This window comes from Dendrobates tinctorius, unplaced genomic scaffold, assembly GCF_039654945.1.
Source record: "Dendrobates tinctorius isolate UK_male_01 unplaced genomic scaffold, ASM3965494v1 ptg000297l, whole genome shotgun sequence".
Taxonomy (NCBI): domain Eukaryota; kingdom Metazoa; phylum Chordata; class Amphibia; order Anura; family Dendrobatidae; genus Dendrobates; species Dendrobates tinctorius.
In genome coordinates this window covers 888,081-912,500 of record NW_027361964.1, presented here as the reverse complement: position 1 = coordinate 912,500, position 24,420 = coordinate 888,081, and the positions used below count along the sequence as shown (strand labels likewise).

Genomic DNA, 24,420 nt, shown 5'->3' with positions numbered 1-24,420 from the left:
ATAGGCACACCGGTCCTCTGTGACTCCTCTCATATGTTCTCCTGCAGTCTGCACTCGGGGCTGCTCTTCTGGCACCGAGTAGTCATCAGCGCCCAATGTGCTGACTAGGCCTCCAGCATTGTGACAAATTCCCGCCACCTTCGGGCGATCTCAGGAATCCTGGCAGATTCTCTCATCTCTAATGATCAGTAATGTAATGGCCAGGTGAGGTGGCAATGCTACCAGTGGGTTCTACCAGGCGGACAGACTTCCTTTCTGGATAAGGCCGAGGTCACACGACAGTATAAAAAATCTGTCCGATTTTCATCCAAAAAAGTGATGCAATATGTTCCTCACTTCTCATCTGAGCACAATCGACTTCTTACTGAGCAGCTGATAATCATTCACAGGAACATTTCCAGTTTCCTGTTACAGAATTGGAATGTACAGATACAGTGCTGTGCAAATTACTTGGGACAAAGCATTTTTTTAAGTAAAATCGTAAGTTGGTTATCAGTCAGTGATTCAAACCAGCTTTAACTGCTTTGATCAGGCACTCACACCTGACTGGTAACCAACTTACGATTTTACTTAAAAAAATGCTTTGTCCCAAGTAATTTGCACAGCACTGTATCTGTTTATGACTTTATATTGTATTGTATTTCTGTATAGATTAGGATAAGACAGTGCTTCCTTTGGGAAGATTAGAGGAGGGCACTTGAAGTATAGAGTTCATAGATATGGGTAAGTGTAGTATTGGAACGGGCCACTAGATGGGGTATACTAGTGGGTCCCTGATAGGTATAGTTGTTAGGAAGTTTGCTTATGGGTTAACTGTAGGACGAGCTGCTATGAGTTAAGCTACTGCAGTTTGTAGGAATAAGGCAGAAGGGCAAGCACGCCCGACCGGTCCACAAGGGCTCTAAGCCCAGGACAACATAGCAGCTACGCAATGTGCACCCGGGGAAGTTATAATTCATGTCAGCAGAAGGAACAGAGAAGGAAACATGGTCCAAAAGTCATGCAGGGCACAGAATGTTCATGATGTGGCAGATACTCAGTAGGGCTGAAGCTGGCAAGTCTGGGACAAAACAGATGAGCATTATCCCCTATGTACTGAGGTCCTACAGTAGTGAAGCTGGGGTACCTCCAAGGGCACTACTACCCTGTAATGTACGTGAGGGTGAAGAAAGTCAGAACGGGAAAGAGCAGGAGGAATGCTGTGTGGACTGCGACGTAACTGATGTGTCCGGAACCATTGAAGAAGAAAATAAAAGCATTGATTTTGCATCAGAACCGGTATCGGTGTCCATAATTTCATCTTCTTGTACTGGAAGCAAGTGTGCAGGAGCTGGGTCGCACCGCAGTGGAATCCCTGACCGTGGACTGGCAACCAGAACAGGTACACCGGCAGATGCTGATGGTTTTCCTGTAGGAGGAGATAAGGACACCAGAGCCCCGGTGTCCTCAGCTATCACTACCGTCCTGCCCTCCTCTTACATAGTGAGCATGCTCGGTGACCTGTGCAATGATTGCTCTGCAGAGAGGTGGAGCTGAGTTGTCACCCTACACCATAACCAGTGAAGTGAGCATGCTCTGAGGGAAGAGCAGCCGGTGTGATATCTATATCACCCATTAGATATGATAAACTTTCATTTTTATGACTTCAGCTTACAATAGAGCTGTTACTGTTCATAGAAACCGGCTGTTTATGACAAGGAAATTCATCCTGACACCTCCCTCTTATGGTAATGAGACGACTGTCAAAATTAGATCTCAGGAGGTATCAGTCTATCTTGAGACTCAGTGGTCCAAGAGAAAACAGCAAGATCTCTGCCTCAGATTCCCTTATCTGGATCAGCTTAGATAGAACTGTGAGGAATCGGCCTTATGACGGGTGATCACCTGCCGCCACTTGGTCACTAACCTTATGATGGTAGATGCAGGTGACCACAATATGGAAAGTGAGAACAATCAATGTTTTGCTGAGATATTGGTGGGAGGGAGATACGCAGACCACCCATGGATGAAAGAGAGGCAGAAGACCCTTAATATAGACAATAAGGAAGGATCTTACCCGTCAGCTTCCGTGCGGTCTGGAAAAAGAGCTTCAGATCTTCTCTTTCTATATTTGTGATTTCTTTTCTTACACTGAAAATAATATCAATAAGAAAACAACCTGAGAGCGATCAGTAAATGGGAGAATAAGGCTCAAATCAACAGCCGGTAACTCCACACACTCCATGTTCTGCCCATTCTGTACAGCTAGATATTTTTGAGTGCTGTTCCAGCTGTAGCCAGTAGGTGTCATAAGTTGCCCTTCTCCTTTTTATTTATGTTTTGGAATTTGCCTTGGTCACCAACATGTAACCATTCTCCAGCCGTCTCTGGAGTAGCTCACACCTGCTCAGCTCAGCTCTTTGCAAAACCAATGCTATAACAAGCGGATTCTGGTAAGATAATGCAATTATGAGTTATGCATAAGTATTAATAGCTATAATGCAGCCCCCCATGATGTTTGCAATGCATGTTCAGCTTCTGTAATGTTATTTCACTGTATGTTTGTTATAAGCATTCTCTAGTCATGCATCATCTGTTCAGTGAGTGTAAAGCTGGCAGCCACTAGTTGTGTTAGATATTTCTTTCTCCTTTGCTGCTGTGTATGTTATATTGCTCAGCTCTTATATAAGGCATGATAACAGCATCCTGTATCATTGCTACTGTTGTGATAATATCCTGCATTGCTATTACCTGACAGTATTTGTGTATTGTATACTGTCTACTAGTACTGACATGCTGTATTATCTGTCTTTTGCAGTTTTTACCTGAATCATCCACATTGTGCTCAACAATCTCTGAATCATTCACACTTTGTACAACTCCTGATCTCATCTACTACTGTGTTCTACTATACCATCTGTTATCATTTCCCATCGTTGTCCATATCATCCCAATAAATAATAGACTTAAGCACCCATACAGTCTTGTTTCTGGGAGTGGATGAAAGGTTAAGACGTATGCTGGAATCCACACAGCATCATACGTGGAATAAGGCAGAACACTCCACAACCCTGAAGTTACAACACCAAGAAGGAAGAGTGGAGAATTATGGAAATAACAGGCTGGAGACGTCACTAATCTGCAAATGAGGAAAATGGACACAAAATATTCAAAATCTCTCAATTTATTCAGTATGAGCCAGTAATGTAGTGTCTCGGGACTTGTCTCCATCGAGCACATCGAGGACGTCATTGGTTGGTGATTACACAGGAGCTGCCGGCAGCATCTCCAGACTTGTCTTCATCGAGCACATGGGGACGTCATTGGTCGGTGATTATGGGTCGCCCTCCATCCCAGGGCCGTGGGGTACTCGGTACCGGGCCGGTGTCAGGGGGATGTGCTGCGGTGGCGGTGACCCGGTCCGTGGCCCTGGGCGCCCAATGAATATGGTGGAAGTTTATATTACAGTTTATAGGAATAGTTTGTGATGCCACGTGTGATGTTTGGCAAGTGTGATGTTAAGCCAACGCTGCGTGCAGATCCACTGGGACTGATGGCGGGTGCAGCATAGATGGTAAAGCTCCCCACAGGTGGAGCTGAAGTCCCAGGGCAGTGTAGATGTAGTTATGGAGGAGAGGCGCAGATGGTATGGCTGTTGGTACTCAAGTGTAGCGGTACTCGAATAACTGGAGGACACCAAAGCATGTAGTTCCAAAGCTTTATTCACTGATGCAGTTCACACAGGGGCCTGCCTCCGTACCATGTTCTCCAGATCAGGGCTCCAGCCAACCTCCAGGTATGACAGGACTCTCCCTTCCAACACTCCGCCAACGTGTACCTTCCTGACAGTCTCCTCTAATGCGCCTTTAAGTGTGAAGCACCCCAGTACCGTTTTTCCCTGGAGTACCTCTTATCTCGGGGTCCTATGACCCTTACTTGTATGACAGACAGCTGTAGCCTCTATCGGGGACTCCTCACTCCTGGCTCACTATTAAGGTGCTGTTGTATCCCAAGTCTATGATGGGAGCAAGGCGTTAGCGGCTCACTACTCCACCGGTGTCTGTTGCTGGATATTAAGGATCCGATCAACCTCGGGACCGGGCCCCGGCCTTGCGCTTTGGACTGGAAGGGTTATCTATCTCTCTAACCCACTTCCCACTGTCCTTCTGTTCTCCTTCGTTCCGATCTGTTCTATCTTTCTATGGAAGCTGTAGTTTCAGGTCTACGTCTCTTCTCCTTCCTTTCCTTTCCTTTCTGTGCCAGCTGGCCCAGATCACTGCTAATGTTCACACTTGATTTTGTTGGTCTATTCAGTTTTTTGTGTGGTCAGCCAGCCCCGGCTGGGGCTGTGCTGAATTTCCACTCTTATTTATCTGTATTTGCCAATTTGCTTTTTAGTCCCTTATTAGCTTGGCCTCTTTTTGCTCTGTCTCAGAATATTTCAGAGTGCTGATATAGTGGGAGAAGTCTAGTGACTTCAGGGTTAATTTTTTTATCAGAAGTGTTGGACATTATTTTGTAGGGTTTTTTGGCAGATTGCAGACAGTGTCTTTCCTTTCCTGTTGTTTATAGTTAGTTTGGCCCCATCTTTTGCTCAGCCTATTTTCCTGCCTGTGTTTGTGTTTTCATCTTGCTTCACCGTCAATACATGTGGGGGGCTGTCTGGCTGTCTTTCCTTTGGGGTCTGCTCTGGGGCAGTTAGTTTTTCCTTTTCTTGCTTTAGGTTTATGTAGTCCTCCGGCCATGACGAGGCGTCTAGGAACATTGTAGGAACGCTCCACTGCTACTGCTAGTTGTGTGGTTAAGATCAGGGATCTGCAATCTGCATAGTTAGCAACCTCTCTGGTTTTCTGGGACTTAGCTTTTGTTGTTCCATTCATAACAGAATCACCAGCCATACCGCAGATTCTAGGGTACTCAAAAGCAGGGAAAGATTGTTTAAAAGAAAAAGAAAAAAAATGTGTCCATTTTTTTATATATATATATATATATATATATATATATATATATATATATATATTTATATATATATATATATATATATATATATATATATATATATATATATATTTTCCTCTTTTTTTTCTGGGGCCGTAGGAGGATTTTTTTTTTTTTCCTAATGGAGATTAAGCAATTGTCTGATCATGTGGAGCAACTTGCTGCTGAAGTGCAGGGAATTTTCACCTACCTCATTCAGTCACATGCTGCTGAACCTAAGATTCCTACTCTTGATGTGTTTTCTGGGGATTGGTCTAAATTTCTGAATTTTAAGAATAATTGTAAATTATTTCTTGCCTTGAAGCCTAATTCATTGGGGAGCTCTGTGCAGCAGTTTAAAACTGTCATCTCCTTGCTGCGCGGCGATCTCCAGGATTGGGCTTTTTCTCTGACACCTGAAAATCCTATTCTGACTAATGTGGATGCATTTTTTCAAGCCTTGGGGTTGTTGTATGATGAACCTAATGCTGTTGATCAAGCTGAAAGAACCCTGTTGGCATTAAGCCAGGGTCAGGATTCTGCAGAGTTATACTGTCAAAAATTCCGAAAGTGGGCGGTCCTTACTACATGGAATGATAGTGCATTGGCAGCTCTCTTTCGGAAGGGTTTGTCAGAGACCATAAAAGATATGATGGTGGGATTTCCTGTTCCCTCTGGTCTGGATGATTCTATGTCATTAGCCATTCAAGTTGATCGGCGTTTACATGAACGTAAAACTACACGAGAGGGGCTGCCACCTTTTGAACAAATGTCTGAACCTATGCAATGTGATGGGGTTTTGTATAGGGCGGAACGTCAGGAGTTTAGAAGGCGTAATAAGCTGTGTTTTTTCTGTGGAGACGCCTCTCATACTATTTCTGTCTGCCCTAAACGAGAGAAACGTTTTGCACACACATTTGCTGTGGGCAGTATACAATCTAAGTTTCTTTTGGCAATTACTCTGATCTGCTCCTTATCCACGTTTTCCACTAAGGCTTTTGTGGATTCAGGAGCCGCTCTGAATCTGATGGATTTGGACTTTGCTAAACATTGTGGTTTTCCCATGATACCTCTGCAGACACCTATTCCTTTGAGGGGTATTGATGCTACTCCTTTGGCGGAGAATAAACCTCAGTTTTTGACCCAGGTGACAATGCGAGTTGCCCCAGACCACCAAGAAAATTGTAAATTTCCGGTGCTGCATAATTTGCATGATACTATTGTTCTGGGTTTTCCCTGGTTGCAAACTCATAACCCAGTTTTGGATTGGAAATCTGGGTCTGTGGTGAGTTGGGGCTATCAGTGTGTTCTTAGAGACGCTCCTGTTTTCTCCACCTCTCCTCAGTCTCATGATATTCCTGATTATCTGGCTGATTTTTCTGATGTATTTAGTGAGAGTAAGTCTGCATCTTTGCCCCCTCATAGGAGTTATGACTGTGCAATTGAGTTGATGCCCGGTTGTAAATTTCCCAAGGGTCGGCTTTTCAACTTATCTGTACCCGAACATGATGCTATGCGATCCTATATTAAGGAGTCATTGGAGAAGGGTCATATTAGACCATCCTCGTCACCTTTAGGTGCTGGGTTTTTTTTTTGTGGCCAAGAAAGATGGTTCATTAAGACCGTGTATTGATTATCGTTCCCTTAACAAGATGACTGTTAAATATCAGTATCCGTTACCTCTGATGTCTGATTTATTCTCCAGAGTAAAGAGTGCCTGCTGGTTTACTAAGCTTGACCTCAGGGGGGCATATAATCTTATTCTCATCAAGCACGGGGATGAATGGAAGACGGCGTTTAATACTCCGGAGGGACATTGAGTACCTGGTGATGCCTTTTGGGCTCTCTAATTCCCCTTCTGTCTTCCAATCCTTCATGAATGATATTTTCCGAGACTTTGTGGATAAGTTTTTGATCATCTATCTGGATGATCTGATCTTTTCCAGTGATTGGGATTCTCATGTGGAACATGTCCAGACTGTGTTCTGGATTTTGAGGAAGAATTCCCTGTTTGTTAAGGGATCGAAATGCCTCTTTGGTGTACAGAGGATTTCATTTTTGGGATTTATCTTGTCTCCGTCGACTATTGAAATGGACTCAGCCAAGGTATAGGCCATTTATGATTGGGTTCAGCCTACTTCTTTGAAGGCTCTCCAGAAGTTTTTGGGTTTTGCTAATTTCTATCGTAAATTTATAGGTCATTTTTCTGGTATTGTCAAACCACTGATTGATCTGACCAAGAAGGGCGCTGATGTGCTGAATTGGTCTCCTGAGGCTGTCTCAGCATTTCAAGAGCTTAAGCGGAGATTTACTTCAGCTCCAGTTTTACGGCAACCTGATGTCTCACTTCCATTTCAGGTGGAGGTAGATGCTTCTGAGATTGGTGCAGGAGCTGTTTTGTCCCAAAAAGACCCTGTGACTTCTAAGATGAATCCTTGTGCCTTCTTTTCTCATAAGTTCTCCCCATCTGAACGCAATTATGATGTGGGGAATCGGGAATTGTTGGCCATGAAGTGGGCATTTGAGGAGTGGAGACATTGGTTGGAGGAAGCTAGACATCAAGTTGTGGTCCTCACCGATCACAAGAATTTGATTTATCTGGAGTCGGCCAAACGCTTGAATCCTAGACAGGCTAGATGGGCCTTGTTTTTCACGCGTTTTAATTTTGTGGTCTCTTTTCTTCCGGGCACTAAGAATGTTAAGGCAGACGCTGTTTCTAGGAGTTTCTTTGCTGATTCTCTTAATGTGACCGAGCCTACTACCATCCTAGGGTAGTTCTTTCTGCCATTTCGCCCGATTTGAGACGCACCCTGGAGGAATTTCAGGAGGATAAACCTGAGCGTTGTCCTATGGGAAAATTGTATGTTCCTGACCAGTGGAGGAAGGGAGTGATGTCTGAAGTTCATTGCTCCGTATTGGCTGGTCATCAAGGTATTTTTGGTACCAGAGATTTGGTGAGTCGGTCTTTTTGGTGGCCCGCTTTATCTCGTGATGTCAGGAATTTTGTGCAGACCTGTGGGACTTGTTCTCGGTCTAAACCCTGTTCTCGTTCTAGTTGGTTGCTGATGCCTCTGCCATTGCCCAAGAGACCATGGACCCATATCTCAATGAATTTTATTTCTGATCTTCCTGTCTCTCAGAGGATGACTGTGATCTGGGTGATTTGTGAAAGATTTTCGAAGATGGTCCATCTTGTACCACTCCCAAAGTTGCCTTCTTCCACTGAGTTGGTGCCCTTGTTTTTACAACAAATGGTTTGGTTGCATGGGATTCCTGAGAACATTGTGTCGGATAGAGGAGTCCAGTTTGTTTCCAGATTTTGGAAAGCCTTTTGTTCCAATCTGGGAATTCAGTTATCCTTCTCCTCCGCGTTTCATCCCCAGACCAATGGGCAGACTGAGAGAACAAACCAGACCCTGGAGTCTTATTTAAGATGTTTTATATCTGCTGATCAGGATGATTGGGTTTCATTTTTGCCCTTGGCCGAATTTGCGCTGAACAATAGAGCTAGTTCTGCCACTTTGATGTCACCCTTTTTCTGTAACTTTGAGAGTCATCCTCGATTCTCTTCAGGGCAAGTGGAATCTTCATCCTGCCCAGGTGTGGATACTGTGGTTGAGAGAATGCAGCAGATATGGGACCAAGTAGTGGATAAGTTGTCACTCTCTCAGGAAAAGGCCCAGCGATTTTCCAACCGGCGTAGGACCATTGGTCCCCGGTTTAAAGTGGGTGATATGGTCTGGTTGTCGTCTAAGAATATTCCTATGAAGGTTGCATCTCCAAAATGTAAGCCAAGATTTATTGGACCTTATAAAATTTTGGAGATTCTTAATCCTGTTTCTTTTCGATTGGCTCTTCCAGTTACGTTCAAGATTCATAACGTATTTCATAAATCACTGTTGAAGAGGTTTGTTGAGCCAGTGGTTCCTATGGCAGCACCTCCTGACCCTGTATTGGTTAAAGGCAATATGGAATATGAGGTAGAGAAAATATTGGATTCTCGTTTGGTTAGACGGAGACTCCAGTATTTGGTCAAATGGAAGGGTTATGGCCAGGAGTATAATTCTTGGGTCTCTGCCTCTGATATTCATGCCAATAGATTGGTTCGTGCTTTTCACCAGGCCCATCCTGATCGGCCTGGTGGCATGCATGAGGGTTCGGTGACCCCTCCTCAAGGGGGGGTACTGTTGTGAGTTCATTCTCTGGTCCACCAGTGGTGACTTCGCCTTCCAGACTCCCTCTAGTGATGACAGGAGGTGGTGAGGCTGATTTGGTCAGTGGAGATCTACCACCAGATGGTGATGATGACGATTGGACCTCAGGAATCTTAGATTGGATTTAAGACTGCCGACGCCCTAAGTCAGTGCTGGTGATTGCTTCAGGCTGCTCAGGTCTTGGTTTTCAGCTCTGTTCCAGCCTTCTCAAAGCTAAGTGTTTTTGCTAATGTTCACACTTGATTTTGTTGGTCTATTCAGTTTTTTGTGTGTTCAGCCAGCCCCGGCTGGGCTGTGCTGAATTTCCACTCTTATTTATCTGTATTTTCCAATTTGCTTTTTAGTCCCTTATTAGATTGGCCTCTTTTTGCTCTGTCTCAGAATATTTCAGAGTCCTGATATAGTGGGAGAAGTCTAGTGACTTCAGGGTTAATTTTGATATCAGAAGTGTTGGACATTATTTTGTAGGGTTTTTGGCAGATTGCAGACAGTGTCTTTCCTTTCCTGTTGTTTATAGTTAGTTGGGCCCCATCGTTTGCTCAGCCTATTTTCCTGCCTGTGTTTGTGTTTTCATCTTGCTTCACCGTCAATACATGTGTGGGGGCTGTCTATTCCTTTGGGGTCTGCTCTGGGGCAGTTAGTTCTCCCTTTTCTTGCTTTAGGTTTTTGTAGTCCTCTGGCGATGACGAAGCATCTAGGAACATTGTAGGAACGCTCCACTGCTACTGATAGTTGTGTGGTTAAGATCAGGTATCTGCAATCTGCATAGTTACCAACCTCTCTGGTTTTCTGGGACTTAGCTTTTGTTGTTCCTCCTCGGTGACCCATTCATAACACTTTCCCCTTCTTTTATACTAACTCCACCCACCTCCCCAGCACCTCTCGTGTTACGAAGCCAGGGACCACAAAAGGTACTCTATTACCTTTCCAGCATGAAGCATGGATGGGCCCCTGCTGAACTATCCTATGTGTGGGGTGCAGGTGTTGGAGTGTGGTCAGGAGTTCCCACCTTACCTGGATGGTGGGGCACTACACCTTAGGAGAAGGTGCAGTACCTCTGTGGCGACTGAAGCCTCAGGGGCGCCACAATTACACAGGAGCTGCCAGCAGTGGATCCTGATGATTTGTAATATTAGCCCCAGAACCTTCCTCAGACGACCATGAATTACCCCAGTGACAGCAGCCAAGGCCGGAGGTGCCGGGATTTCTTCATGTGGCTTAGTTACCAGATTGAAGAAATTCAGAGGCTTGATAATTATGTTTCCACTCGCCATCTTCTGCTGATCAGTGACATCTCCATCCTGTGATTTCCAGAATTGTGCCTCTTTTCCTTCTTGGTGATGTAATCTCTTTGTTGAGGGGTGTATCGCCTATAATACTGCCCCTATATACAGGAACAGAGGTTCAGTGCTGCTCTATATCACACTGATGTAGATTCTTGGCTGTAGCACTGAGCCAACGTGTTGGTGTCCGGTCTCTTACTCACCTGTGCACAAATACTGGGAAGATGAAATCGGAGGTTCTTACGTCTTTCTCGGCTTTGACCATTCTTTCTGCAATTTCAAATCCCATTATCCATTGTACGTTACCCAGTGGCAGCAGATTCCCTGGAGATATAACAGAAATCAGTGTTAGACACATAAGTGTCACCTCCAGTCCTCTTCTCAGAGATCAGTATTGGGGGTGGTAAGTGGCCGGCAGGGACGTAACCAGAGTCTTATGGACCACACGGCAATAACCGGCATGGTCCTCAGTTGTGAGGACCCCAGTAGCGCTGATACACTCTGTGTTAGCTGCTGATAAAAAAAAATACAGATGCAATAAATGTAAAAGATAATTTTCTATGTAATAAATGTACAGTGACATATGAATAATATATCTTTGTACCGTGTTAGCCAGTAGATAGAAGAATATTCAGAATTGAGAGTCCTCAGTGGTTGATACCTTTTAATGGCTAACTGAAAAGATGGTGACTAGTGTTGAGCATTCCGATACCGCAAGTATCGGGTATCGGCCGATACTTGCTGTATCGGAATTCCGATACCGACTTCCGATATTTTTTCAATATCGGAATTCGGCATCGGAATCGGAAGTTCAGTTGATTGACGGCCTGACGTCATCATGATGCGCGGTGTGTGCGCATCATGATGCGCCGTCATTTCGGGCCTTCCGGGGGTCTCTGCCGGCCTGCCGGGGGGCTGTGCCGGCCTGCCCGGGGTCTCTGCCGGCCTGCCGGGGGGCTGTGCCGGCCTGCCGGTGGTCTGTGCACCCTGTGGGGGTCTGTACCGGCCTGCCGGGGGGCTGTGCCGGCCTGCCGGGGGGCTGTGCTGATGTCCGGGGGTCTGTGCAAGCATCGTCCGATGGGACTACAAGTCCCATCGGGCGATGCCTGCTACCATGACAGTGATTGACACATTAGCCAATGATGGGACAGTAGTAGTCCCATCATCCGGCTAATGTGTTAAATGTTAAAAAAAAAAAAAAAATACTACATACATACTACATGCATGCTACATACATACTACATGCTACATACATACTACATATATACTACATACATACTACATACATGCTACATACATACTACATACATGCTACATACATACTACATGCTACATACATACTACATGCATGCTACATACATACTACATATATACTACATACATACTACATACATGCTACATACATACTACATACATACTACATACATACTACATGCATGCTACATACATACTACATGCATGCTACATGCATGCTACATACATACTACATGCTACATACATACCACATACATACTACATACATACTACATATATACTACATATATACTACATGCATGCTACATACATACTACATATATACTACATACATACTACATACATACTACATATATACTACATACATACTACATACATGCTACATACATACTGCATGCTACATACATACTACATACATACTACATACATACTACATGCATGCTACATACATACTACATACATACTACATGCTACATACATACCACATACATACTACATACATACTACATATATACTACATATATACTACATGCATGCTACATACATACTACATATATACTACATGCATGCTACATACATACTACATATATACTACATACATACTACATACATGCTACATACATACTGCATGCTACATACATACTACATACATACTACATACATACTACATGCATGCTACATGCATGCTACATACATACTACATGCATGCTACATACATACTACATGCATGCTACATGCATGCTACATACATACTACATGCTACATACATACCACATACATACTACATATATACTACATGCATGCTACATACATACTACATATATACTACATGCATGCTACATACATACTACATGCTACATACATACTACATGCATGCTACATACATACTACATGCATGCTACATACATACTACATACATATGGGAAATTCCCACGCAGCAATGGCATAAAGTGAGACTAGGGACTTTTTTTTTTTTTAAGTGGCGGAGGAATACAGTGCGGAAGGATACCTACCTTCCGTCATTGGATTCCTGCAGCCCGTAGAGAACGGCAGCATCATCTGATGCTGCCGTTCTCTACCCAAGATCGTCATGGGACACACTCGTGGACTGCTTCGGATCGTGGGTGAGTATTTTTGTGGTTTGTTATGTTAATATTTATTCCGTACACGACAATGGCTTCGGGGAACAATGTGACAAGTATTGGTAAGTATGTTACTCTATGTTATATGTACTGTATGTCTATGTATGTATTGTATGAATGTATTGTATGTATGTAGTATATATGTGGTATGTATGTAGCATGTAGTATGTATGTAGTATGTATGTAGCATGCATGTAGCATGCAGTATGTATGTAGCATGCATGTAGTATATATGTAGTATGTATGTAGCATGTAGTATGTATGTAGCATGCATGTAGTATATATGTAGCATGTATGTAGCATGTAGTATGTATGTAGCATGCATGTAGTATGTATGTAGCATGCATGTAGCATGTATATGGCATGCATGTAGTATGTATATGGTATGTATGTAGCATGTAGTATGTATGTAGTATGTATGTAGCATGCATGTAGCATGCAGTATGTATGTAGCATGCATGTAGTATATATGTAGTATGCATGTAGCATGTAGTATGTATGTAGCATGCATGTAGTATATATGTAGTATGTATGTAGCATGTAGTATGTATGTAGCATGCATGTAGTATGTATGTAGCATGCATGTAGCATGTATATGGCATGCATGTAGTATGTATATGGTATGTATGTAGCATGTAGTATGTATGTAGCATGCATGTAGTATATATGTGTTATGTATGTGGTATGTATGTAGCATGCATGTAGCATGTATATGGCATGCATGTAGTATGTATATGGTATGTATGTAGCATGTAGTATGTATGTAGCATGCATGTAGTATATATGTGTTATGTATGTGGTATGTATGTAGCATGCATGTAGCATGCATGTAGTATGTATGTAGTATGTATGTAGTATGTATGTAGTATGTATGTAGTATATATGTAGTATGTATGTAGCATGTAGTATGTATGTAGTATGTATGTAGCATGCATGTAGCATGCAGTATGTATGTAGCATGCATGTAGTATATATGTAGTATGTATGTAGCATGTAGTATGTAGCATGCATGTAGTGTATATGTAGTATGTAGCATGTAGTATGTATGTAGCATGCATGTAGTATATATGTGTTATGTATGTAGCATGTAGCATGCATGTAGCATGCATGTAGTATGTATGTAGTATATATGTGGTATGTATGTAGCATGCAGTATGTATGTAGCATGCATGTAGTATATATGTAGTATGTATGTTGCATGTAGTATGAATGTAGCATGTATGTAGTATGAATGTAGTATGCATGTTGTATGTATGTAGCATGTAATTTTTTTTTTTTTTACATTTAACACATTAGCCGGATGATGGGACTACTACTGTCCCATCATTGGCTAATGTGTCAATCACTGTCATGGTAGCAGGCATCGCCCGATGGGACTTGTAGTCCCATCGGACGATGCCTGCACAGACCCCCGGAGCCTGCACAGCCCCCCGGCAGGCCGGCACAGCCCCCCGGCAGGCCGGCACAGCCCCCCGGAGCCTGCACAGCCCCCCGGCAGGCCGGCACAGCCCCCCGGCAGGCCGGCACAGCCCCCCGGAGCCTGCACAGACCACCGGCAGGCCGGCACAGACCACCGGAGCCTGCACAGACCCCCTGGCAGGCCGGCACAGCCCCCCGAAAGGCCCGTACAGACCCCAGAGAGGCTGTACAAGGGCAGGAAAGGGTTTTTCTTATTCCGATACCGGAAGTCCCATAGACTTGAATGGGACTTCCGGTATCGGAATCGGCGATACCGATACTTTTTTTAAAGATCGGCCGATACCATCCGATACGATACTTTGAAGTATCGGACGGTATCGCTCAACTCTAATGGTGACACATTGTAGTCTCGAAAGCTTGCAATGTGTTACCATCTTTTCAGTTAGCCATTAAAAGGTATCAACCACTGAGGACTCTCCATTCTGAATATGAATAATAATACAGCCATACACTGATAACAGGTATCACCCACATACTATTACTGAGCAAGGTCCACAAAACAAGGGGCCAATAACATCACCATATACCATCACCATATATTATAATATCACCAGAAAGTGACCAAATATACCACTATTCTCATTATTAACCCCTTAATGACCAGGCCAAATTTTGACCTTAACCCCTTTACCCCCAAGGGTGGTTTGCACGTTCATGACCGGCCAATTTTTACAATTCTGACCTCTGTCCCTTTATGAGGTCATAACTCTGGATCGCTTACATGGATCCCGGTGATTATGACATTGTTTTCTCGTGACATATTGTACTTCATGTTAGTGGTAAAATTTCATTGATATTTCTTGCGTTTATTTGTGAAAAAAACGGAAATTTGGCGAAAATTTTGAAAATTTCACAATTTCCCAACTTTGAATTTTATGCCCTTAAATCACAGAGATATGTGTGGCGTCCCTGAGAGTCCAGTCGCCACAGAGGTACTGCACCTCACCCAGAGGTGTGGTATCCCACAACCAGGTAAGGTGGAGGCACCCGACTAGATTCCAACACCCATATCCCACACACACCAGTAGTGTAGCAGAGCACCCTTTATGGCTCCCTGCTTGGAACACGAAGAGTGCTGGGAGGTGGGCGGAGCGTAGTTTAGGAGGGAGAATCCTAGAATTGTGGGCTAGGTGAGATCCCTCTGAGGGAGGGAAGCAGACAGACGTGCTCTGAGCAGCTCCTGACTTGCAACAGTGGACTTAAACGGAAGGTTCTCCGTAGGAGAGATTGGTTCTTCCAGGGACACGGTTGGAAAGTGTATCTCGTGGGTCTCGTTCCACGCTGACCGCCGTCAGGTGGAGGAAGGAACCAGACTGGTCACAAAGGGAACAGCCCCTAGCCTAGATCGCATTCCTCTGGGTGCCACTAGCAAGCCGACAACTTTGGTTACTTTATGGACCATCGCCCCTACCACAGTTAGTCCGACTGGAAAGGCAGCTATATAGAGTCACAGAAACGTTGAGGCGTTGTCTGAACAGGATTCGCAGCTGCTGGCCCAGAACGATAACTGTGAAGTGCTGGAGTGGAAGGAAGGAGTTGAAGCAGAATAGTTTGGAAATGGCCATGAAAGGCACACACTGACAGGGAAAGCTGGGAAGGTGCATTTCATCTTGTTTGGAAGTTGGCTGGACCCCTCACCTGGAGAACACAGCATTGAAGCGGGCATCTGTGCGCACCAGAACTGTGAGTAAAGCCCATTGGAACTACATGCAATTGTGTCTTCCACGCTCTTTCCGCACCTCACACCCAGCTCTGCTACATTCTCCACTCCTCACTTCCTCACCATCTACCCACTCACTTCATCTGCCCTGGGACTACAGCTCTACCTGTGCAGGGATTCTACACCTCAGCTGCACCACAACATCTGTCCCAGAGAAGCAACACTGCAGCGCTGGTCAATCTGACCAGAAACCACAGGTGGTGTCACGAATCACTTCAGAAACTTTATCCCCATCAATTCTACCCCTTTTACATGACTGCTTGAGGCCACCGACCGGGTCCCTGCCACTGTGACATTTCCCATTGAAGTTAACGGGCCCGGCGCCGAGTATCCCACGGCCTCTGGGGCACATCATATGTCACACAAAAAACTTAATAAATAACATTTCCCACATGTCTACTTTACATCAGCACAATTTTGGAACCAAAATTTTTTTTTGTTAGGAAGTTATAAGGGTTAAAAGTTGACCAGCGATTTCTCATTTTTACAACACCATTTTATTTTTAGGACCACATCACATTTGAAGCCACTTTGAGGGGTCTATATGATAGAAAATACCCAAAAGTGACACCATTCTAAAAACTGCACCCCTCAAGGTGCTCAAAACCACATTCAAGAAGTTTATTAACCCTTCAGGTGCTTCACAGGAATTTTTTGAATGTTTAAAAAAAATGAACATTTAACTTTTTTTCACAAAAAAATTATTCAGGTCCAATATTTTTTATTTTACCAAGGGTAACAGGAGAAATTTGACTGCAAAAGTTATTGTGCAATTTGTCCTAAGAAGGCTGATACCTGATATGTTGGGGGGGAACCACTGTTTAGGCGCATTGGCAGAGCTCAGAAGGGAAGGAGCACCGTTTGACTTTTTCAATGTAAAATTGGCTGGACTTCAGATCGGACGCCATGTCACGTTTGGAGAGTCCCTGATGTGCCTAAACAGTGGAAACCCCCCACAAGTGACCCCATTTTGGAAACTAGACCCCCCAAGGAACTTATCTAGATATGTGGTGAGAACTTTGAACCCCCAAGGGCTTCACAGAAGTTTATAACGTACAAATAATCATATTTTTTCCACAAACATCTTTTAGTCACCAATCTTTTTATTTTCTTAAGGGTAAGAGGAGAAATTGGACCCCAAAAGTTGTTGTCCAATTTGTCTTGAGTATGCTGATACTCCATATGTGGGAGAAAACTACTGTATGGGGACACGTCGGGGCTCGGAAGGGAAGTAGAGACATTTTGGAATGCAGACTTTGATGGAATGGTATGCGGGTGTTATATCGCGTTTGGAGAGCCCCTGATGTACCTAAACTGTTGAAACCCCCAACAAGTGACCCCATTTTGGAAACTAGAACCTTTAGGGAGCTTATCTAGATGTGTCATTAGCACCTTGAACCCCCAGGTGCTTCACAGAAGTTTATAACATATAGCTGTGAAAATTAAAAAAAAAAAATTTACCCACAAAAATGTATTTTAGCCCCCAATTTTTTTTATTTTCACAGGTGTAACAGAAGAAAATGGACCAAAATATTTATTTTGCAATTCTCCTGAGTACGCCGATACCCCATAAGTGGAGGAAAACTACTGCTTGAGTGGACGGCAGGGTTAAGAATGAAGGAGTGATATTTAGGAAGTGCAGACTTTGTCATGTCACATGTGGAGAACCCTGGATGTGCCTAAGAAGTGAAAAACCTCCACAAGTGACACCATTTTGGAAACTACAGTCATCGATGATTTTATCCAAGGGTACAATTAACATTTTGAACCAACAGTTACTAAAAAGAATTTGATAACACTAGGTAGTCATATTGAAAATTTTCAATTTTTTTTCACACTGTTGTTTTAGCCCCAAATTTGTAATTTTCACAATGGATGATAGGAGAAAATAGACCCCATAATTTTTGCACAATTTGTCTCAAACACGACTATACCCAATTTGTGGTCAAAAACTTCTGCTTGGGCACATGGCAGGGCTAGGAATGGAAAGAGCTCAATTTGCCTGGGATTGATTGTGAATGCCATGCCGCATTTGAAGAGCCCCTGACATGTGAAAACATCAGGAACCCCCACAAGTGTCCCCATTTTGGAACCTAGACCCCTCAAGGAATTCACCTAAGGGTTTAGTGAGTATTTTTAACCCATAGGTGTCTCACAAAATTTTATGAAATTGAGACGTGGAACTATGAGATCATAGTGGTAATAATATAACTTTTGCATTTGCTGCAAATTTGTCAGATACACAAGGGTTAACAGGTTAAACTAGACCCCATAATTTCTTGCACAACTTTTCCTGAACATGGTGCAGCCCCTTATGTTGTCAGAAATTACTGTTAGGCCACATGTCATGGCTGAGGAGGAAGGAGCGCTATTTGGTCTCTGGAGCACAGATTTTGCTAGAATAGTTTGCAGAGCGACATTTGCGGAGGCTCGAAGGTGCCAGAAGAGCAGAAAATCCCCAAAAATGAACCCACTGTGGAAACTGTGCATCTCAATGAATTCATCTACGGCTGCAATGACCATTTTGTAACATCCACGCCATGCTTAATTCTGGAGAATTGCAAATCTGCCAGTCTAGTACCCAAACATTGTGTCCCCATACAGTGTAGCGGCACATTGTGCCCAGCTTGTGCTTCTGGCGATATGCACCCGTAAATTAAGCGCCTTCTCTTTATTGCAATAATGACAAACATGTGGCCACTTGCTGTGGTGTAGGCACAGGGGGTCTCAGAAGGGGTCTCAGAAGGGGACATTTGGATTTGAGAGCACATAATTCACTGGATTTTATTTGGGGGGTGGGAGTCATGTCGCTTTTCCAGAGTCGTTGTTCTACCACTAACATGGGAACCCGCTATAGCTCCAGTGACAGGTGGCAGACCTGAGTGGGGGCTGGTTTTGCGCAAGATAAATTAGGGTTTTTATTGGTAACATTTTGGGGTATATTATATTTTTCTATTGCTACCAGAATAAGACTGAGATCACCTTCTTGTGTTCTACACTGAGCACTTACCTTGGGGTTTTCCTTGTAAATCCCACTCAAATGCGATTTATGGATGATGGAGACACTTCATACTCCGTTTGGCATCTGCTCCGATGGTATCCATCTTCTTAGGCGTGCACAGATCTGACATCACCAACACTTGTGCACTAAAAAGACACCTAAAATGATGGGACACTGCCAGAACACATACAAGTCCAAAGTGACTCCATCTGTCACATAAGTGAGTGTTTCCATTGGGGTTTTGTCTGAATTACAATTTTGGGGAATTTACATGGAAACCCCAACGTAAGCGCTCAGTGGAGAGAGCAGGATAAATGTGAGCCGAGCCTTATTCTGATATTTGTGAGGTAGAATGAACAAATAGGCAACAGTGCAAGAATAGTTCTTAATTTTATTTTTGCATGGCATGATGAGGTGGATTTATTCTTGGGGCAGGTGAGACTACAGCGATACCAGATTTATATCTGTTTTTTTTTTAGGTTTTGTTGCAATCACACAATTAAAATGCTTTTTTTTTTATAAAAAGTGGGGGTTTTTTTTTTCACCATATTCTAAGAACTGTAACTTTTATTTTTTGGTGAACAGAGTTGTATGAGGGGTTATTTTTTGAGGGACGAGTTGCAGATTTTTTTGGTACCAGTTTGGGGTACATAATATTTTTTGATTGCTTTTTATTAAAAATTTTCAGACACAGTTATTGTTTTTATTTTATTTTTTGCACTGTTCACCGTGCGGTAAAAGTGCTTTATTTTTCTATAGTGCTCTGAAATTTAAGTGTAAGCCTCTTTTTTTCTCTTTTACCAAGGACATGCCCTTCTCTATGAACGTAGTGTCTCCCAGCAGCTGGCTCAGTCACCACATTGATACTGAGGACAGAAGACCCCTGATCCACATAGTACAGAACGGACCAGAACTGACAAGCTCAAGTGATCCCACAGCCCAAGCCTCCCATAGTAGCTAGGATTACAGGTGTGCGCCACAGCACCCAGCCGTGCGGTAAAAGTGGTAACACCAATTTGTTCAATTACTGCGATACCAGATTTATGCAGCTTTTTATGATTTGCTGTTTTTACACTCTAAAAGCAATATTTTAGCAAATTGAATGCATTTTTGCATCGTCCTATTCTGAGAACTGCAACTTTTTTATTTTTTGCCGAATGAGAAATATTAGTGCTTGTTTTTTGCCGGACGGTTAGGCGTTTTCATTTATATCATATTTTTTTACATGACTTTTTGATCGCTTTTTATTCACTTTGTTGTGAGTCACTATGATGAAAAAGCAACATTTTTTTTCTTTTTTATTGTTTTTTTTTATATGATGCTCGCTAAATGGAATAAATAACGTGCCAGTTTAATAGAGCGGGTCATTCCAGACGCCACAATACCAATTATGTGTATTTTTTTTTGTTTATTATTGTTTTATCAGAAATGCTGCATTTTGAGCGGCGAAACAGATTGTAGTGATTTGTGTAGGCTTTTTTTTTTGTTTTTTACTCTTTTATATATTTTATTTTACTTATTTTCATTTTTTTACACTTTTTCACTGTGGGATATGTATAATTTTCTGTTTGATCACTGGTCTCATACGCTGCTTATTGCTGGATCTCACAGGCCAACGTACTCTGGGGTCATCACATGACCTCAGGGTACCATAGTAACCATCGGGACCCGCGATTTTCATTGCGGGGGTCCAATGGTTATTAAGGGGGTCTTATGACCCACTTGTAACAACTTAAATACCAGTGTTGTGATTAACAGCGGTATTTAAGGGGATAATTGGCCCCGATCGGTCTCAAAACCGGTTGAGTCTGGAGCTGCAGGATGTAAATGTAGTTAAACCTCCACCAGGGGGAGCTGGTGAGGGAAGAGAGGTTACACACTAAGAGCAGCAACCCTGAGCAACAGCACAGGTGCCTCAGGTAACGAGAGAGAATAGTCAGACGAACCGAGTCAGAAACTAGCAGGAGCAGACGTACCAGAAGGAGCAGCAATACACGTAGTCAAAATACCAAGCCGAGAGTCAGAAAGTCAGAACATGAGCACGGGGTCCAAAACGTGAGACGAAATACATGGTTGGGGTACAAGCCGGGGAGTCAGATGCCAGAGCGGGAAGTAACAGCAGAGACGAATACCAAGAGACGGGGTCAGAAATCAGTCCAGGTCATACACGTGAATATCAGTCAAAGGCAGGAGGAACACCAAGGTACAAGGGTCAGCGGCTCTAAACTGGAAGCTTGAGCTATCACTAACACTGGTCAGCAGGCTGTGAGAGACTGAAATAGCCCAGCTAGCTCCAGAACGAGGCTGAGATTAACTCCCGCATGACCAGTCCGGAGTGAAGACAGCAGAAAATAAACTCCGGACTGGACCATGACAGTACCCCCCTCTCAATGGGGGCCACTGGACCCCCAGACTTCCCTGGATGACGAGCGTGAAAGGCCCCGACCAACCGATCCGCATGGACCGAACACGCCGGCACCCATGACCGATCCTCAGGACCGTATCCTTTCCAATGGACCAAGTACTGAAGTGAACGACGGAGCATACGAGAATCCACCACCTGTTCCATCTCGTACTCGGTCTGACCATCTACCATAACAGGCAGCGGGTGCGAGGGAGACTCATCAGAGGAAGGCACCGACGGCTTCAGAAGCGCTTTATGGAACACATTAGGAATCCGTAATGACGGAGGCAAACGCAGGCGAAAGGCCACAGGATTAATCACCTCTAAAATCTCATACGGACCAATAAACTTGGGACCCAACTTAGCAGAGGGAATTCTCAGCCTTATGTTTTTGGTGGATAACCATACCTTATCCCCCACCTGATAAGTCGGCCCCATCGAGCGTCGTTTATCCGCAAAAAATTTATATTTGCCCTGAGCCTCCCCAATGTTTCTCTGAACCTCCCTCCAAGCCTCCTCCAACCGCAAAAAGGCCGAATCAGCCACTGGACACTCCAAATCCAGTCTGGAGAATTCACCAAAATGAGGGTGAAACCCATAGTTGCAGAAGAAAGGAGAAGTACCAGTAGACTGATTGACACGATTATTAAAAGCGAATTCCGCCATCGGTATCACAGAGCACCAATCATCCTGTCTGGATGTGACAAGACACCGCAGGATCTTGTCACCGCAGAACAGCCTAGTGATGGCCTAGTGATGGCTTTACGAGTGGCCGAGATTCCAGGATGCCCACTCAGAGCCGAGTCGTGGAACTCCTGAAGCACCCTTAACCGATACTGGACAGGCACAAAGAGCTTATTTTCAGGTATGGACGGAGGAGCAAGAGATTGGGCCTCACGAATCTCCTGATCCAATCTCGGGGACACCACAGCCACCACCACCCCACGCTGAAGAATGGAGGAAGGAGGCGATACCGGATCTAGGCTGCGAGACAAGGCATCCGCCTTCACATTCTTGGAACCTGGTCTGAAAGTAATGGAAAACTGAAATCGGGAAAAAAAAAGTGACCACCTTGCCTGTCTTGGAGTCAAACGTTTGGCGGATTCGATGTAAGACAGGTTCTTGTGATCTGTAGTAATGACAGTGATACGATGGACAGCCCCCTCCAAAAAATGCCTCCATTCTTCAAAAGCCAATTTAATGGCCAACAACTCTCGATTACCCACATCATAATTCCTTTCAGCAGAGGAAAATTTTTTAGAAAAGAAGGCACGGGGTCTTAAGTTAGTTAATGTGGTGGGCCCCTGGGACAACACAGCCCCCACCTCAGAGGCAGCCACTTCTATGATGAATGGTTTAGACAAGTCAGGTTGCACCAGTAGCGGAGCAGTCATGAGACGTTCTTTTAACAAAGAAAACGCCGCCACAGCTGGAGCTGACCAGTTTTTGGGATCCGCCCCCCTTTTGGGTGAGATCAGTGAGGGGTTTGACCACTTGAGAGAACCCCTTGATGAATTTTCTATAATAATTGGCGAAACCCAGAAATCGCTGAAGACCCTTGAGATCTCTGGGTTGCACCCAATCCACAATGGCCTGTACCTTACTAGGGTCCATACGAAACCCCTCAGCGGACAGGATGACCCCTAGAAAGGACAATTCTTGAGAAAAAAATGAACATTTCTCCAATTTGGCAAAGAGTGAGTTCTCCCTGAGCCTCTGGAGAACCGCATGAAGATGACCCATATGACTTTGTCTATCAGAAGAATATATGAGTATATCGTCAAGATAAACAACTACAAAGCGTCCAATAAAATCAGAAAAAACATGGTTAATGAAATTCTGGAATACCGCTGGTGCGGTAGTCAAACCGAAGGGCATAACCAAATTTTCAAACAGACCCTCAGAGGTGAGAAACGCAGTTTTCCATTCATTCCCCTCACGCATACGGATGAGATTGTATGCTCCCCTGAGGTCAACTTAGAGAACCACCTGGCCCCCGACAATTGATTGTACAAATCAGGTATTAGTGGGAGAGGGTAAGCGTTTCTTATGGTTATTTTATTCAGTTCTCGAAAATCGAGGCATGGGCGTAAACCACCATCCTTTTTTTTCACAAAAAAGAACCCCGCTGCCACGGGAGAGACAGATGGCCGTATATGCCCTTTACGGAGGCTCTCAGAGATATACTCCTTCATAGCAGCCCGCTCAATTTGGCACCGGGAACAAGATCCACGGCACAATCGAATGGGCGGTGTGGTGGTAGAACCTCAGCCTCCTTTTCGGAGAACACATCCTCAAAATCATTCTGGTACTCCAGAATACCCTCCAGACTGACGGATGACAGACACAGTAGCAAGACAATTTTCAGAACAACCAGGTCCCCATTTAACAATATCCCAGGACCCCCAGTCAATAACTGGGTTATGCCGTTGCAACCAGGGAAACCCTAACACCAGGCCAGCAGGAAGGTTATCCAAAACAAAGCATGACATGCGCTCCTGGTGTAGGGCCCCCACCCTGAGGGTGAATTCTTTAGAAATGAAATGGAGACCATCCTTAGTGAGAGAGGTGTAGAGTCAATAGCCACAATTTTTAAGGGAGTCCCCAACCTAACTGTCCCTAATCTACAGCGAGCAACCAGCTTAGAGTCAATCAGGTTCAGGGATGACCCACAGTCTACAAAAGCCGAAGTATGGAAAAAGCCGTTCTCGACACCAAGTTCCACCTTTAGCAGTATCTTTGAAAAAGAATAAATAGGTACCTGAGAGTCTGGGTGACCTCCACGATTATCACCCAGACTCAGCCGCTTGTTAGTCGGAGGACAGGAGGGGCAGTCTTTTTTCCAATGTCCGGGATCTCCGCAGTAAAAACACAATTTTCCATCACATCGTCGTTTCCTCTCTTTCTCTTGGGGGTTGGTGGCTCCCACCTCCATAGGTTCAGATGGAAGCAAAACATCAGGGTTAG

The 24,420-nt window shown here is 44.0% G+C and overlaps 1 protein-coding gene across 1 annotated transcript in view; it reads right to left on the bottom strand.

The window, feature by feature from the left end:
* Positions 1–24,420, bottom strand: part of LOC141073163 (uncharacterized) — a 35,541-nt gene that overhangs the window by 1,283 nt on the left and 9,838 nt on the right. Inside the window, exons 2-3 of the mRNA XM_073560549.1 lie at positions 10,657–10,777; positions 2,057–2,130 (exon numbers count right to left, since the gene is read on the bottom strand). Coding sequence (XP_073416650.1) covers positions 2,057–2,130; positions 10,657–10,777 — 195 coding nt within the window. The remainder of the gene's footprint in view (positions 1–2,056; positions 2,131–10,656; positions 10,778–24,420) is intronic.